The following is a 15,862-nucleotide window of genomic DNA, read 5'->3' on the forward strand; positions in this document are numbered from 1 at the left end:
ACACTCCCCTTGCTTTGGACCTAGCGTAGCCACCTGCTTAGAGACCCTTAAACGCCGCAGTGGGGCGGGGCTAAGGCGGAGTCAAGAAGGCGCCAACCACGCGGGGACTCCTCCCCCTCTTGAGCCCCGCCCCCGACAGCGTGGATCTTGCTTGCAGGAGGCCTCAGCTTAAGGCCCTGCTCCGGTCCCGGGTGGGCCCCACCCGGGCGGACGCCACGCCCCCGGCCAGCCTCGCGGGCCGCTGACCTAGTATGGACACAGCACTGGGAGGAGAGGCGTGCAGGGTGACGCCTGGAAGCGGGCAGGAGAGTCCCGGGCCCCACCCCCACAGGCCGCCCCCCTTTTGAGGGGATGCACCTGCCGCGGCTGGGGCTAAGGCACGGTGATTGCGCAGCTGCTGTGCTGCCCAGAGCTAAAAATATTTCCCAGCAGAGAGGGGAGTAAGGAGGCTCCCCAGGAGAATCAATTTATTGGGGAGTGGGTGTGGTTGGTCAAACCCATAGACAGGAGGGGCTGGGGAGCCCGAGGACAGCGTGGGAGCAGTGTCCTTCGTCACGCTGAACACTGGGAGCTCGAGGATGATGGGAAATGGGGGTTCCAAGGAGAGGGCTAGAGATCTAACTCCAGTACCCCACCCTCTGGACGAAGAGCTGGAGCTGGCCCAAGGGACTGCAAACAGACTCAGGGGCAGGTTTGGGTCTAGTCTAGAGGCTCAGATCTTCTCATCCGGGGCCGGCATGCGCTGGCGGGTCGGCTCCACGCCCCAGATCTCCCTGGCGTACTGGGCAATGGTGCGGTCACTGGAGAACTTGCCAGAGGTAGCTATGTTCCGGATCACCATCCGCGTCCACTCTCTCGGGTTCTAGAGGCCACAAGGAAGCTCTGGGTTTGCTCTGAGGGTGGGATCCCCACCTTCCACCTCATCCCAACCAGGGCCACCAAAGCCCTGCCAACCCCTGGCCCAGGACCTCTCACCTTGTACAGGGCACTGACTCTCTCCTGGCATTTAACGTACTCTTCATAATCTGCAAAGACTTTAAACCTGGAGGGGAATGGAGAAGTGGGAAAGTCTCCTGGGGTCAAGGGCCAAGCCCATCCTGTCCTATTGGATTCCTGAGGACCTAGACAGTGATACTGCTTCCAAAGGAATGTGGTTGCAACTGCCCTGAAGCCCTGTCCAGCCTCTCCACAGCTCCTGAGCCCTGTTCAGCCCTGCAACCCCACGTACGCGGGCCCTGGCCCGCCAGCTCACCGGTCATGGTGCATGAGCATGTTGACAATGTCCTTGAATAGGTCAGGCTGTTTGGGAGAGAAGAAGCCACTGCTCAGCTGGTCAATGATGTGCCGAAGCTCAGGAATCCGGTCATAATACTCCTGGGCGTTGTACCTGTGGGGGAAGAGCCATAGTTAGCACCCTGGAAAGGGGTTCCTGGCTCCTCCTCCAGCAAATATCCAGGAAGTTCCAAGCCCCAGGGTGAAAACTCAGGTCCAGCCTGCTACTGTCCTCCCTATAGCTGCCGACTCGCTCTGGAAGTCCTTCCGCTCTTCTACCCACACGCCACCACTGTCTCCCAGCAGGTCTGTTTCCTCCATAAATAGCTTTTCTTCCCCACCATCCTAAGTCCATCCCTGGCCTCACTTTCAGGCTCCAGGAGGAGCCAACAGGTACATCCTGAGGAACATCCTTAAACTCAAACTGTCCAGCCATGTTCATCACTGTCCTGGCACCAACTTTCCTCCCCTAGGGTAGGAACTACTTCCTACCCAACAACTTCCTGGGGTAGCACAATCACTCCCCGAGCCACCCAGGTTCAAATCTATCCAGACCAGTTTTGTCTCCTTCCTTCCCCTCTTCCAACCAGAAGCCATGGCCTCCTCCTCAACAGTGTCCCTAACCCCCATCCCTAGCACTGGCCTGCTATAGGGGACTCCTCCTGCCATCTGGTGCCAGCCCCCACACTGGTTCCCCAACTGGACATTCCTCCCTCCAGTCGAGCCTCATCCTGCAGCCAAAGGTGTCTGTTTGGAGTCTAGTTCTGAACATGCTGGACTTCACTCAAAACATTTCACATTTCCCTCCTATCCAAAAGACCCAGTCTGAACTTTCTAGTCAAGCCCCACAGGAGAAATTCCTCTCAATATTTAGTACCTGCTCTTGTAAGCTGAGTGTAAACTGGTACCAACTTTCTGGGAAACGATTTGACAATGTGTATCAGGGGCTTTAAGAATGCATACTTTTCTGACTCAGAAATATCCCCTTCTAATAATTATCTTGGGCTTCCCCAGTGACTCAGCAGTTAAGAATCCGTGTGCAATGAGAGAGACACAGGAGACAAGGGTTTGATCCTTGAGTTGGGAAGATCCCCTGGAGAAGGGCATGGCAACTCACTCCAGTATTCTTGCCTAGAGAATCCCATGGAAAGAGGAACCTGGCAGGCTATAGTCTATAAGGTCACAAAGAATCGGATGTGACTGAATTGCCTTAGCATATAGCAAGCACAATAATTATATTTAGGAAATTATTAGAGATGTGGACATCAGTGTAAAAGATTGGTCATCAAAGGGACATTTATACTAATAAACGAGGAAAATCAACCTTCACATCCAACTACATGGAATTAGTTAAATAAGTATGGCATTTCCATAGGATGGAATGCTATACAAACATTTAAAATATTTGAAAGACTATTTAGTGACTTAGAAAATGCTTCTCCAATGTTAAGATAACAGGATTCAATATTGTACATATATTATTTCCAACTTTTAAAAACTACACAGGGACTTCCCTCATGGTTCACTGGTTGACTCCATGCTCCCAATGCCGGGGGCACTGGTTCTACCCCTGGTCAGGGAATTAAGATCCCACATGCAGCACAGTGCAGCCAAAAAATTCATTAAAATTTTAAAAAACTACATATATATATATATATACACACATATAAATATGTGAAGAAAAAGAGAACTGTGACTTTAAATCTGGGGGATGAGATTATAAAAGACAGTTTTCTTCTCTGTAGCTTTGTATTTTTCCAATTAATGAGCATGGACTGCTTCTATGCTAAGAAAAGAATCATATTTTAAAATAAAATGTCAAAAATGTAATGCCAGGAAGATTGTCTCTGAAGATCTGCATTTCTGACCACAAACCCAGGTTTAACTACCATACTCATGTTTCCCTTTTTGCTATGACTGCCAGGGAGCTGAGAATTTCATTTTACTCCCAATTCCAGAAATGATATTATTTCTGTGGGTTGATATTATTTCCTCTTCCTTTTCCTTCAGCTCTGTGTTACTTCTGTCTCTTCTCATTTCATTGATCTTATTTGTTACGCTACCTCAAAAGTTTTCAGACTTCTGATGGGCCGTTAACTAGGACTTTGTGCAGGGACTTCCCTGGTGGTCCAGAGGTTAAGAATCCACCCTGCAATGGCGGGGACGTGGGTTTGATCCCTGGTTGGGCAATAAAGATCCCACAAGCCTCAGAGCAACACAACTAGAGAGTCTAGAGAGTTCGTGCGCTGCAACAGAAGATCCCACATGACATGATGCAACCAAGATCCCACATGCTTCAACTAAGACCCAAGGTAGCCAAATAAGTTTTTAAAAAAGACCTTGCAAGAAAAGAGAAAAAAAAAAAAAAAAAAGACCTTGCACATCCCAGACCAGCCTTTCCAGTGGTGCCTCTTGCTCCCAGCTCTACCCTCCAGCAGTCCCACCTTGGTGCCTCCTGCCCATGGACTAACTCTGCAGCCTTACCCTTTCTGGTCAAGCCTTTCTACATCCTCCACCCTCATGCCGAAGATGAAGAAGTTCTCCTCTCCAGCCTCTTCTGCCATCTCCACGTTGGCCCCGTCCATGGTGCCAATGGTCAGAGCCCCGTTGAGCATGAATTTCATGTTGCCAGTGCCTGAGGCTTCAGTGCCCGCAGTAGAGATCTGCTCAGAGAGGTCAGCAGCCGGGATCACTGCAGGGTGGCAGCAGGGGACACGCTCAGCTCCAGGAAGAGCCCCCATGTCAGCTGGAGGCTCTGAAGTTCGTCTGGTCCCAGGCCTGGCCAGATTCAGAGTCCCTTCCCTCCAGCCCTCCAGTCTTCACCAACTATTTCCTTCTCACTGACCCCTCCCCACCTCTTGTTGATTCTTGAACATCTGGGATCTAACCTGGACTCCTCCTACCCCCCAGCTCCACTGTGTGATTTGAAGGGCACTACTGAGGTCCCTCTCCTCTGTAATTTCATCCCATCTTGCATGACATTCCACCACTAAGGGAACATCCTCATGATTTGAGGATTGTCCTCTCCAGATTCTTCTTTAAAGTACCAGTACCCCAGGAAGAGGAGATTAATATCTCTTCCAGGGACTGAACTCATCAGAGCTTCCCTAGGATCCCCACTGGTGGCACCCTACCTTTCTCGGCCAGCGAGACTCGGTAGTTCTCCAGGAAGATCACGCGGAGGCGGTCTCCCACCACCGGGTCGTGGTTGACCACATCCCCAATGGCTGTGATGAGTCTGATGATCATCTTGGCCATATGGTACCCAGGGGCAGCCTGTGGGGGCACACTTTGGGGTCAGCTCCACAGCCTGGCCTCCTTCCCCCATCCTGCAACCCAACCAAGCTAACCTCAACCTGAATATCAAAGGACCACAGCCATGATCTGGGCTCGGCCTCTCACCTTCCCTCCAATCATCACAGTCCGAGGCACAAAAAACTTATTGGGTTCCTTCTTGATACCTATGGAGAAACAGAGGGATCCAGTGAGTGGGCCAGGTTTTCCCTCTGGGCTGTAGCACCAGGACTGGGCTGGGCAATAATAGGCCTGACTTGGGCTGGTGACCTCATATCTGTCATGTCCCCCCTCTCTGAGCCTTGGTTTGCCCATCTGTGAAATGGGGACAATTCCATGTCCCAAGAGTTTCCCTGAGTCCAAAAGAGATGTTGATGGAGAAGTATGCAGTATGCTGGGAGGTACACAGAGACAGGAACAGGAGCCAGAGGGAAGCCTGCCACTCACGGTTGTACAGCGTGATGACATGGAGGCAGTTGAGGAGCTGGCGTTTATATTCATGAATCCGCTTCACCTGGATATCGAAGAGCGAGTTGGGGTTGATGTGGACTTTGTATTCCTTCTCTAGGTACGCAGAGAACTTTAACTTGTTTTCCTGAAGGCAGAAGAGGGGGAAGAGCTCACCAGTAGGCCTCAGCCTCAGGAAATCCTACAGTCTCATTTCCTTCCCAGGAAGGTGAGGATAGAAGGCCCCCTTGCCACCTTCATCCACTCCTGCATCAAGGCAGACATTGCTAAGCAACATCAGCACCCTTTCAGTGAGGTCAGATGATGCCTTCCTACCACGGACTGATTCCAGGCAACTTCTACCAATGGCCTGAGGTTGCAGGAGAGATGAGCACGGGCCATTCCTGACCCGGACAGTCGGCCCTTCCAGCACTCTCCACTCCGGCCCCAGCACAGGTGTCTGTCCCAGGTTGCAGCGCCGCTCCTCACCTGCTTCACTTTGGCCACATCCCGGATAAAGGATTCGTCATCCACATAGGACAGCAGTTTGCGCAGCTGATCCAGGTCTGCGATGTATTCCTCTCCGATGCGCTGGAGGGAGATGGCGCTCGGTTAGGCCCATGGCCCTCCCCTGTCCTCCTTCATAAAGGGGTCCTTTTCCAGGTCAAAAAGGCGCAGTCCACTGCAGACAGTGCCTCTTCTGCAGCCTCCCAGCTAGGGGGCAGGGCATGTACGCACATCTTTCCTCCCTTCCTGACCTTGAGCTTGGATGGCTGATGCCCATCTGACCCCCACAGACCCTCGTGCTGGCCTTTTTCTCTGACAGGCAGTGACTTCAAGGGCCTGTGATCTCTGCTCCTTTCTGGTCTTACTTAAGATGTGACCTGCTGATAACCCTCCATTAGGCTGTGAACTTCCTCAGGTTGGCCTTCACAGCCAGGGTCTCCATTAGCTCACATAAAAAGATGGTTCCCCTCCTCCAGACACATGCAAGGCTTGGGAACGCAGTGCAGAATGGATTTCAGCCCTCAGCTGGGCACCCTACAGTGAACCACATATGCAACCACACCCAGCTGCGCCTTGCAGTGACTGTGCTGACCGCTACTGGCCATACATGACTTCTCACCTCAGCAATGACCTCTGCCAGCCCAGGGTTACACATAACCAACCAGCGCCGAGGGGTGATCCCATTGGTCTTATTCTGGAACTTATGAGGCTCCAGCTCGTAGAAGTCCTTGAAGCTACAGGATAGGGTCGGAAGATCATCAATCACCCCTGTGGAATGAGGGTCTTCTCCGTGGGGCCCCTACCCTAATTTCTTGATGAAAGGCTCCTGGAGGTGAAGGCCGCGGTGGGGGGGGCGGGGAGGGGGTGCTGTGTGTAAGAGGGGACATCCCAGAACGGGACTGGACTGGATAGCACACCTGTGACCCTTGTAAGAGCGGTGCTACCTGTGGAAGGAGCCAGCAGAGGGCGGCTCTGAGTGCCCAGTACCAGGCAGTGGGTGGGGCCCAGCGGGAGGGGCGGAGTCTGGGGAGCGGGTCTCACATGGTCTTCTTGAGGATCTCCGAGTGGATGCGAGCCACGCCATTGACAGCATGAGATCCGGCGATGCACAGGTGTGCCATGTTGATGCGCTTCACCGCGCCCTCCTCCACCAGCGACATGCGCCGCAGTCGGTCTACATCGCCTGGGAACGCGGCTGCCACCCGCTGTGCCGGGAGAGACCAGAGCTAGGCCGAGGACCCAGAACACCGGTCCCCAGCCCCTTCCCCCAGATCTTCGCCCATAGCCTTCCCCAGGCCCTCCACGCCCCCACCCTCCACCCCAGGCCTTCTCCACTCACGTTAAGGAAGCGCTGGTTGATCTCATAGATGATCTGGAGGTGCCGCGGCAGCAGGGTCTCTATGAGGTGCACAGGCCAGCGCTCCAGGGCCTCGGGCAGCACCGTGTGGTTGGTGTAGGCACAAGTCTTCACAGTCACTTCCCATGCCTGACAGGTGGGGTGGGGAGGCAGGATCCCCGGGGCTTAAGCCGGATGGCTCTCCACACACACTGCGCAGCCAAGAGCCCCAGCCCTGCCACTGCCAGGCCAGGTTCTAGGACACCCACCTCTGGGTCTCACACCGCTGTCTGTTCAGTGGGGGCTCCACCCACATCTATCCCCTCCCCAGACTGGGAAGGGAACCCTGAGATGGAGAGGGTGAGGCAGGAGTGGGGGATGGGCCCCGAAGCCCACCTTTTCCCACTCCAGTCGCTCCTGGTCCACCAGAATCCTCATCAGCTCAGGGATGGCCAAGGAGGGGTGGGTGTCATTGAGCTGGATGGCCACCTGGGGGAGGGGGGGTGGAGGACAGTTAGAATCAACCTGGCCCCAAGGCTATGGTCACTGTCTGTTGCCCCTTGAGAGTACCCCCTGCCCAGGGCCCCTTGTGGTTCGAGGTGGAGGCCCTCAAGGGGGTAGTTGTGGAGCAGGAGGAAGAGGAGAGCGGATTATACTGAGGATCCTCAAGCAGATAACCCTCACACCCACCCCCAGCCTCCACTTCCTCATCTATTAAATGGGGGTTGCAAGCTCAGGCTGGAGGTGAGAGGGAAGGCACCACTCACCAGATGTGTAGAGACCGACCCTCCCTGGGGCCTGGTACCTTATCTGGGAAGGCATCGAAGTTGGTGCGCACAGGGTCGAGGCAGCCAAACTTGGAGGACTTGAAGCGGCGGATGATGTCCTGGAGCGTGGCAGCCACTACGAAGTACTCCTGCTTCAGCCGCAGTTCCTTCCCCTCAAAGAACTGGGGACAGTGCGAGATGGGGCGGGGTCAATGTGGTGGGCGTGGTCTAACACTTCTGTGGGCCTGGCCAGGAGAGACTCCCACCCATCCCGAGATCCTAAGCCCTGAACTGCTTCACCTCAGGGACCCGAGAGTCTTTCTCCCACCGAGAAGCAGCAATGCAGCTGGGTCAGGAGGGAGGGCTACAAGGACCAAGAGTATTGTGGGTGTCTCCAGGGAAGAGCTCCTCCAAAGAGCCACTCCCCACCCCCGGATCCAAGCATCCTCACACTTAAAGAACTGGGGGGAAGCCACAGGACACTCAGGGGCCAGCAAAATGCCCTGGGTGTGACTAGGGCACCAGCAGGTGTCACTCCCCCTCTTGCCCTCTCCCATGCACTCCTGGCTTCCTGTCCCCAGCCCAGAGGGTAACATACGTTGTCGTTGGGGTATAGGACCCGTGAGATGTTCTCAGCTAGGTTGCGGTCCAGCACAGCCTGGATGTAGCCACCGACATTGACTAAGGAACAAAAGTGGGAACGGGGTCAGGCTTGGGTCGAGGGGCTCCGCAGTGGGAGGGGGCTGCTGACTCCGGCTGAACTCACAGTCCTTGAGGTTGAAGTCATTGGGGGCTTTTGCAGACCACAGTCGCATGGTATTCACGACGTTGTTGCGGTAGCCCGGCACGGGTGTGTCATAAGGCATGGCCAACACCACCTGTGGGACACCCCGCCTGTTGTTAAGAGGTGGGCATCTGCTGTGTCTAAGAGGCCCTGAGAGCCGGAACTCTGTGCTTTGTCCCTGCACTCCGCCAGCCAACCCCCAACCCCGGGTTCCAGTCCCAACTCTGGACCACAAGCAACCCCACCAACCTCTCTGGGCCTTGGCCATAAAGAGAGGACATCCCGGTGCCTCCTCACACCCCCGCCGGCCCTCCTTGCTGGGCTGTTGTGAGGATTCCAGGAGGAGGCAGGGATGAGCTCAGAGGCCAAGGTGGGCCTCTGTTGGTGGCCACTCTGCCATGGTGGGGATGTGCTGGCCACCTGGCCTGAGCACAATCTAGAGGACATTCTGGACTCCTGGAAGGACTGGGGGGACCACGAGTCCTGGCTGAGGGGGTCATAGAGGTCAAGTCCATCCAAAGGTTAACCACAGGGCTAATTAGTGGTGACTAATGCTGGCCCCACCTCCCACAATTAGCAAACATCAATGTGCATGCACGCTGAATGCTAAGCTGCTAATCCGTGTCCAACTTTTTGCGACCTTATGGACTGTAGCCCGCTAGGCTCCTCTGTCCATGGGATTCTCCAGGCAAGAATACTGGAGTGGGTTGCCATGCCCTCCTCCAGGGGATCTTCCCAATGCAGGGACTGAACCCGTTCTCCTGCATTGCAAGCAGTCTTTACTGCTAAGCCACCAAAGCCCACAAACATCAATAATTGCTGCAAATAACTGCCAGCTACCACAGAGAAAGGGGTGCACCCACACCTCCCTCCCCAGCATTAAGTAGCCCCTGACTGGAGCAGAGCAAATGCTGCAGCTCAGACAGGGAAGGGACTGGCCCAAGAGCATACAGCTAGGAGGGCAAGCCAGAGCCCTGCCAGACCTTAGCGTGGATGACAGTGGAACAAACTCTGGGTTCTGAAAGCCTCGAGGTTGCTGTGCAGCTATCTGGAGGCAGGTGAGCTGCAGCCACAGCAAAAGGGCTGGTGGTGGAGCTGGGGTTTGGACACCCGGTTTAGTGGCAGGCTCCCACCAACCTGCTCTATGACCTTGAACATGTCAGTTGCCCATCCTAGGCTTTAGTTTTCTCTCCTATCCCCCTTTTTGGGCTGTTGGTTTATTTCCCATCAAGCCCCCAGCTCAAATATGCAGGGGAGCCGAGACTCTGATTATTTTGGGCGGCGAGGAGCAGTGGTAGAGCAGGGCAGTGTCTCTCCTCCTCCCAGCTCCTCACGTGGTCTGGCTCCCCTGTGACCCTGTCTCCAGCCTCTCTGGGTTCCACCTGTGTGACCTCAAGTAAGTCACTTAACTCCTCTGAGCTCAGTGGCCTCCGATATAAAACTGCACTCTGTCCAGTAGCTTCCAGGCTCTTTCTTTGCTTCTCCCTGTTTCCTCCAGAACCTCCAGTCCTCCCCTCCACCTCACTAGATCTTCCCCCTGCTCCCTGGCTTCCCCCTCACCTGTGTGTCTACCCACTTGGCCCCCTGGCTGGTGTGTTCCACTCGGCCATAGAAGTGCACCGGCAGGGTGAACTCAGGGCGGGCCTTCTCCCAGGGGTTGCCGTAGCGAAGCCAGTCATCAGCCTCCTCCATCTGAGCCGCAGGTGGGTCACGGGAGAAAGGAAGGCAGAGTCAGAGCTAGGCTCACACCACAGCAGGTGGTGGGTGTAGCAGGAGCCCGCAGCCCTGGTGTGCCCTATAGAGGGAGGGCGTGAATGACCGGCTCTGCGGTAGGTGGGCCCCCAGTCTGGTGGAAGATCCAAGGGGGCTCGGTGTGTGCATAAGAGTCTGAGACATTCCACAGCCGTGGACCTCTTGTCCCAGGAGCTGACAGCTGGCTTGGGGCCAGGGGGAAGGGGCAAAGATGCTCTCCACCCAGGCTGCTGGGGCTGCTTCTGGATCTATGTGCAGATGAATGAACAAATAGCCATCTTCATCATAACCACAAGGTCAGGGCCCAAGGTTACTCACCTGCCAACCCCCAGAGATCTTCTGGTTAAAAATCCCAAACTCATAGCGGATCCCATAGCCATAGGCAGCCAGGCCCAGTGTTGCCATTGAGTCCAGAAAGCAGGCTAGGGGTGTGCAAGGAGGTGGATATCAGAGACCCAACATAAAGGAACACTTCTGCCCAGTGCCCTGGCGCCCCGCTCACTTACCCGCCAGCCGGCCCAGGCCCCCGTTGCCCAGCCCTGCGTCCTCCTCGATTTCCTCCAGCTCCTCCATGTCCAGACCCAGCTAGAGGTGGGAGGGTATAGCAGAAGTCAGGGCCAAGGGCCAGCAGGTCAGCCCTCCAGTCCTGAAGGCGTGCCCACCCCTACGCACCTGATAGGTGGCCTCGTCACAGGCATTCTCCAGCGCCAGGTTCACCATGGTGTTCTGCAGCGTCCGGCCGATGTAGAATTCCAGAGACAGGTAGTAGATCCTCTGTCCGGAGAAATAGACGGGGAGGGGGAGGGGAGGGAGGGTCAAGGCCGCCCCCTGACATTCAGCCAGGCCCGGCTGGGCCTGCACCTCTCATACCTCCTGCCCCACTCCTAGGCCCCAGCGGGTTCCAGCCCTGCCTCCAGTTTTCCTGCCTTCTCAGGCTTTGGGACCCAGCAGGTAAGATACTGGTCCCAGCATTTCTTCTGACTTTGGACAATTCACTTTTCTTCTCTGAGCCTCAGTTTCTTCATCTGAAAAATGGGGCCATATCCACCTCAGGGGGTTGAGGTGCTTAGGAGAGCTGGGAACCCCTTCCTTCGCGCGCAGTCCTGCCAAGAGCCCATCAGGAAGTCAGGACACAGGGAAGCACCACCAAGAGCTCCCGAAAAGGGGAGGCCAGGCCCAGAGAGAGAAGTCATTGGCTCAAGGTCACACAATGACTCAGGGCTAGAGTCAGCCATCTCCCTCCCTTGCAGTGCCCAGCTCCCCTTGGCCCTCAAGCCTCAGTCCCAAGAAGGGGGTTGGAGAGAGAGACTGCTGTATCCAGGATGCTGACGGTGTGGTGCCCAGTCTCCTGGTTTCCTGGGTTCCCGCCCCTCCCCTCCCCCACCCCTGCCCAGCAGTGTCAGGTTGCTGACCTTTACCAGTGACCCCAGCAGATACTTGATATCGCCACCCCAGATGCGCCTCACCCGGCACACCGGCACACCACACACGCGTTCAGTAGAACATCCTTCCACTTAGGATCCAACCCAGGCCGCGGGGTCTTCCTGCCCACCCCCCAGCAGCCTCTCCATTCTCTGACTGAGCGCTGAGCCTTTGCAACCAGCCTACCGGACCCGAGGCCCCTGACTTGCCCCCGACTCCAGGTTTCTCCCCCTGGGTGGTTCCAGCACCCATTGCACCTGGCACCCCTTTCATCCAACCTCAGGAACCCGGAGGCACCCTTTCTTTTGCTGCAGAAAGTCCTGACCCCAGAAAGGGCCTGTCATTCGCTCAAGATCTCCCAGGCCCCAGGCAGGGCCCCCCAGCCCACTGCCCACCCGGGGTGCCCCAAGCGGCACCTTGGGGTCCTTCTCATAGTAGTGCTGCTGCGTGCGGATCCAGCGGCCCACGAGGTGGTCGCGCACCGTGTAGGCCAGTGCGAAGTAGTAGTCTCGTGGGGTGGCCACATTGCGGTCTTTCACAAGGGTGAAGTGTAGGTGCCGGTTGAAATTCTTCTTCAGCTCGGTCACATTCTCCACACCGGCCAGGCCACGCACGCTGATCTGCTTTCTCTTCTCCTGGTCTGTCAGGGGCCGGGACATGGCTGAGGGAGGGTGGGCCGGACTGACTGTGCAGACGGGCGGCCTGAGTGGTGCCTCCAGCCAGGGAGTGGAGATCCCCAGCCGGCTGGTGCTTTAAAGCCTGGCTCCAGGCAGCTTGCCCCACCCCTTCCCTCGATGGGAGGGTCTTGGCCCGGCTCCTCAGGGAGCTATTTTGGGGTGAGTGGAGGAGAGGAGGGATAGGGCAGGGCCAGGGCCGGCCTGGCTCCTTCGCAGCCCTGCACTGACCCACTTCCTCCAGGCCTCGTGCACGGGCACTGGGGCCTGCCTTGTGCAGGGTCGGAGTCAGGAAGCAGCAGGCAGAGTGCTGGCTTGAGAGGCCTGAGATTTGATTGGAGCGGCTGGGCTGTGACTTTGGCTGAGGCTGCCCTGAATTCGGATTATGGATGAAGGATGGGGCCTGACTGTGGGCCCTCAATCAGGGCTCCTTGGAGAGGCCAAGGAGGCTGTCGAGGAGGACAGGTGTCAGGAGGCCCAGCCTCCAGCAGAGCAGCTTGGCTTCGGTTCTCGACTTTCACACAACAGGCTGCACACCACGGGCAGGATGCTCTCTGGTCAAGCTGCTATGGTGGCCCTGCCCTTTGGTGGGGAGGACATATGCTGTGGCTGAAGGTCACCTGCGCAGAGCATCAGGGTGCCCAGAACAGAAAAGGTGAAGCTAGCGGAGGACCCTGGGCATCTGAAAAAAGGGGGACCGGGATTCTCAGTTCCAGGAGAGGTCGCCTGAGGCAGGGCCACTGCCCCCACCCCATCCCCCACCAAAGTCCAGCCACTCTGAGCTCCCCCTGTTGCTGTCTCTCAAGGAGTTCTGAACTGACCTTTCAAGAGGGATGGTCAGATTACAGGCCAGCTTTGGCTAGGGGCCACCAGCCTGGAGCAGGGGCCCCTGGGAACTGTAGTCCTGTGGCCCACAGGGGTAGGAGAACTGAAGCAGTCCATACACACACATACACACAGACACACACAGAGACACAGGCACAAGACACACACACACACACACACAATGGTATCAAGTCTCCCCATGCCGCAGGTGAGTGAAGGCCTTCTCCCATTCATTTCTCCCGCCTAGGGCCACGCAGTTCCTAAAGTTCCTTTAGGATGGACTGGTTTGATCTCCTTGCAGTCCAAGGGACTCTCAAGAATCTTCTCCAACACCACAGTTCAAAAGCAACAATTCTTCGGCGCTCAGCTTTCTTTATGGTCCAGCTCTCACATCCATACACTACCACTGGAAAAACCATAGCTTTGACTAGATGAACCTTTGTTGCCAAAGTAATATCTCCGCTTTTTAATATGCTGTTTAGGTTGGTCATACGGAGAAGGCAACTCACTCCAGGACTCTTGCCTGGAAAATCCCATGGACGGAGGAGCCTGGTGGGCTGTCGTCTATGGGGTCGCACAGAGTTGGACACGACTGAAGTGACTTAGCAGCAGCAGCAGCAGGTTGGTCACAGATCCTGCTTTGTTCCTGTTTTTTGGCTGTGCCAAGTCTTAGTTACGGCATGTTGGGATCTAGTTCTCTGGCCAGGGGTGGAACCTGGGCCCCTGCCCTGGGAGTGCAGAATTTTAGCCACTGACCACCAGGGAAGCCCCCTGCTTTGTTCTTTGAGCAAAAGGAGCCAAGGGCCTTGTGCTATTTCAAAGGAGGCTGGGCCTCCTAGAGTGGTGGGCCCGGGGAAGAGGAGCCTGGGTGTTCTGGTCTGAGGGCCAAGGAACCACATCAGAGGCCTGGCCAGCTGCAGGATGCTACAGTCTGTTTCAAGGACGGCCCAGCCGTTTCTGAGAACTTTCTGAGCCACAACAGATCCAACCCTGGAAATACCAGCTTAGTGTGGAGGCCAAACTCCTAGTCTTCCGAAAGCCAAGCCCTGCTCTGCCTCTGTTCCCAGACAGCATCTGGGCTGGTCTTCCTTAGTGTATGCTTCCAAAAAAAAAAAAAAGACCAGGAAGAGGATTCCAAGACACACCTACACCAAGGTCGTGTGAACATAGAAAACTTTCTCTTTTGCATTTTAAAAGTATCCTACACCTTGCATTTCAAAAGAATGCCTGGTGGGTGGCTCGGTGGTTCCCATCCTCAGCCTTTCCTCCTGGGCTGTCCCTCAGGGGAGGCTCACCTCCCCACCTCCCGACCCATACCAAGCGCTGAGCTCGGCCAGCATCTCGGGCGCCTGGCCTGCCTTCCTTGTGGAGTGCCGAAGAGAGCTCAGAGGCATTTTGGCACCAGTTGCCCGTGTTGGCACCTCATGCCCCAACTGTGGCCGCATGCTTTGGCCACACAAACCTTCTTTGCACTGACCCTTAATTTTCCTGCTGCTAAGGACCTGCTCCCAACAGAGCACATTGCTATCTTATTCTGCTCCCCAAGTCAACTCAATCCACACCCCTCCCCCTGCTCATCAACTGGGTGAGCACCCTGCCCCTGTACTCAAGGAACTGGCTGAACTGGGACATGTTTCTGGTGGGAAACAAATGTGATACTTTGAGTTGGTTTCTCCAGCTACCTTTCTCCTGGGCTCTTTTGGCCTTTGTTGTGTCTATGGCACCCACTGGAACTTGCCAGTCTTTTCCAGGGTAATGCCACCCCAGGAGACCCTTCTTTATTTCACATCCCCCAGCCCAGCATGATGGAAACTTGAAAACTGAAACTGACCTACTGGTTTCCCCAAGTCCTTCCCCCGTTTCACTCCCCATTGGTGGTGTGTGTATAGGTTTATGTATCAGTTTAGTTGCTCAGTCGTATCTGACTCTTTGCCACCCCACGGACTGCAGCACACCAGGCTTCCATCACCAACTCTTGGAGCTTGCTCAACTCGTGTCCATCGAGTCAGTGAGGCCATTCAACCATCTCATCCTCTGTCGTCCCCTTCTCCTCCTGCCTTCAATCTTTCCCAGCATCGGGGTCTTTTCCAATGAGTCGAGTTTCTTCAAATCAGGTGGCCAGAGTATTGGAGCTCCCAGCTTTAGCATCAATCCTTCCAATGACTATTAGGACTGATTTCCTTTAGGATTGACTGGTTTGATCTCCTTGCAGTCAGTCTGAGGGACTTTGAAGAGTCTTCTCCAACACGGCAGTTCAAAAGCATCAATTCTTTGGTACTCAGCTTTTTTTATGGTCCAACTCTCACATCCGTACATATTATATATATATACGTAATTCTGCTCATTTATTCAGGCTGTGCTTGGCCTTCGTTGCTGTGCAGGCTTTTCTCTAGTTGCAGCAAGCAGGAGCTACCCTCTACCTGATGTGTGCAGGCTTCTCATTGAGGTGGCTTCTTTTGTTGTGGAGCATGGGCTCTAGGGGGCTTGGGCTTCAGTAGCTGGGCTCCCAGGCTCGAGAGTGCTGGCTCAGTAGTTGTGGCACACAGGCTTAGTTGCGGGATCTTTCCAGATCAGGGATGAAACCTATGTCTCCTGCATTGGCAGGCATTCAGCACCGAGCCCCCAGGGAAGCCTTAATACTTCATTTACTTATTTGGCCTGTGCTGGGTCTTAGTTGCTGCACACAAGAGCTTTTGTTGCAGTATGTCAGATCTTATTTCCCTGACCCCTTCATTGGGCACACAGTCTTAAGCCACTGGACCAGCGAAGTTCCCTTTAAAGA

At 55.4% G+C, this 15,862-nt stretch overlaps 1 protein-coding gene across 1 annotated transcript; it reads right to left on the bottom strand.

Annotated features, from left to right (window-relative positions):
• Nucleotides 1-442: 442 nt before the first annotated feature.
• Nucleotides 443-12,309, bottom strand: PYGM (glycogen phosphorylase, muscle associated). The gene is made up of 20 exons (NM_001009192.2): nucleotides 11,998-12,309; nucleotides 10,832-10,933; nucleotides 10,666-10,744; nucleotides 10,478-10,581; nucleotides 9,968-10,099; nucleotides 8,390-8,501; nucleotides 8,222-8,304; nucleotides 7,662-7,805; nucleotides 7,253-7,345; nucleotides 6,860-7,006; nucleotides 6,562-6,725; nucleotides 6,140-6,254; nucleotides 5,503-5,604; nucleotides 5,014-5,161; nucleotides 4,675-4,733; nucleotides 4,407-4,548; nucleotides 3,757-3,964; nucleotides 1,253-1,387; nucleotides 976-1,042; nucleotides 443-862 (listed from the first exon to the last, which is right to left on the bottom strand). Exons 1-20 carry the CDS (start codon nucleotides 12,238-12,240, stop codon nucleotides 713-715), a joined length of 2,529 nt encoding a protein of 842 aa, NP_001009192.1. The 5' UTR covers nucleotides 12,241-12,309; the 3' UTR covers nucleotides 443-712.
• Nucleotides 12,310-15,862: the final 3,553 nt, after the last annotated feature.

This window comes from Ovis aries, chromosome 21, assembly GCF_016772045.2.
Source record: "Ovis aries strain OAR_USU_Benz2616 breed Rambouillet chromosome 21, ARS-UI_Ramb_v3.0, whole genome shotgun sequence".
In the NCBI taxonomy this organism is placed as follows: Eukaryota; Metazoa; Chordata; class Mammalia; order Artiodactyla; family Bovidae; genus Ovis; species Ovis aries.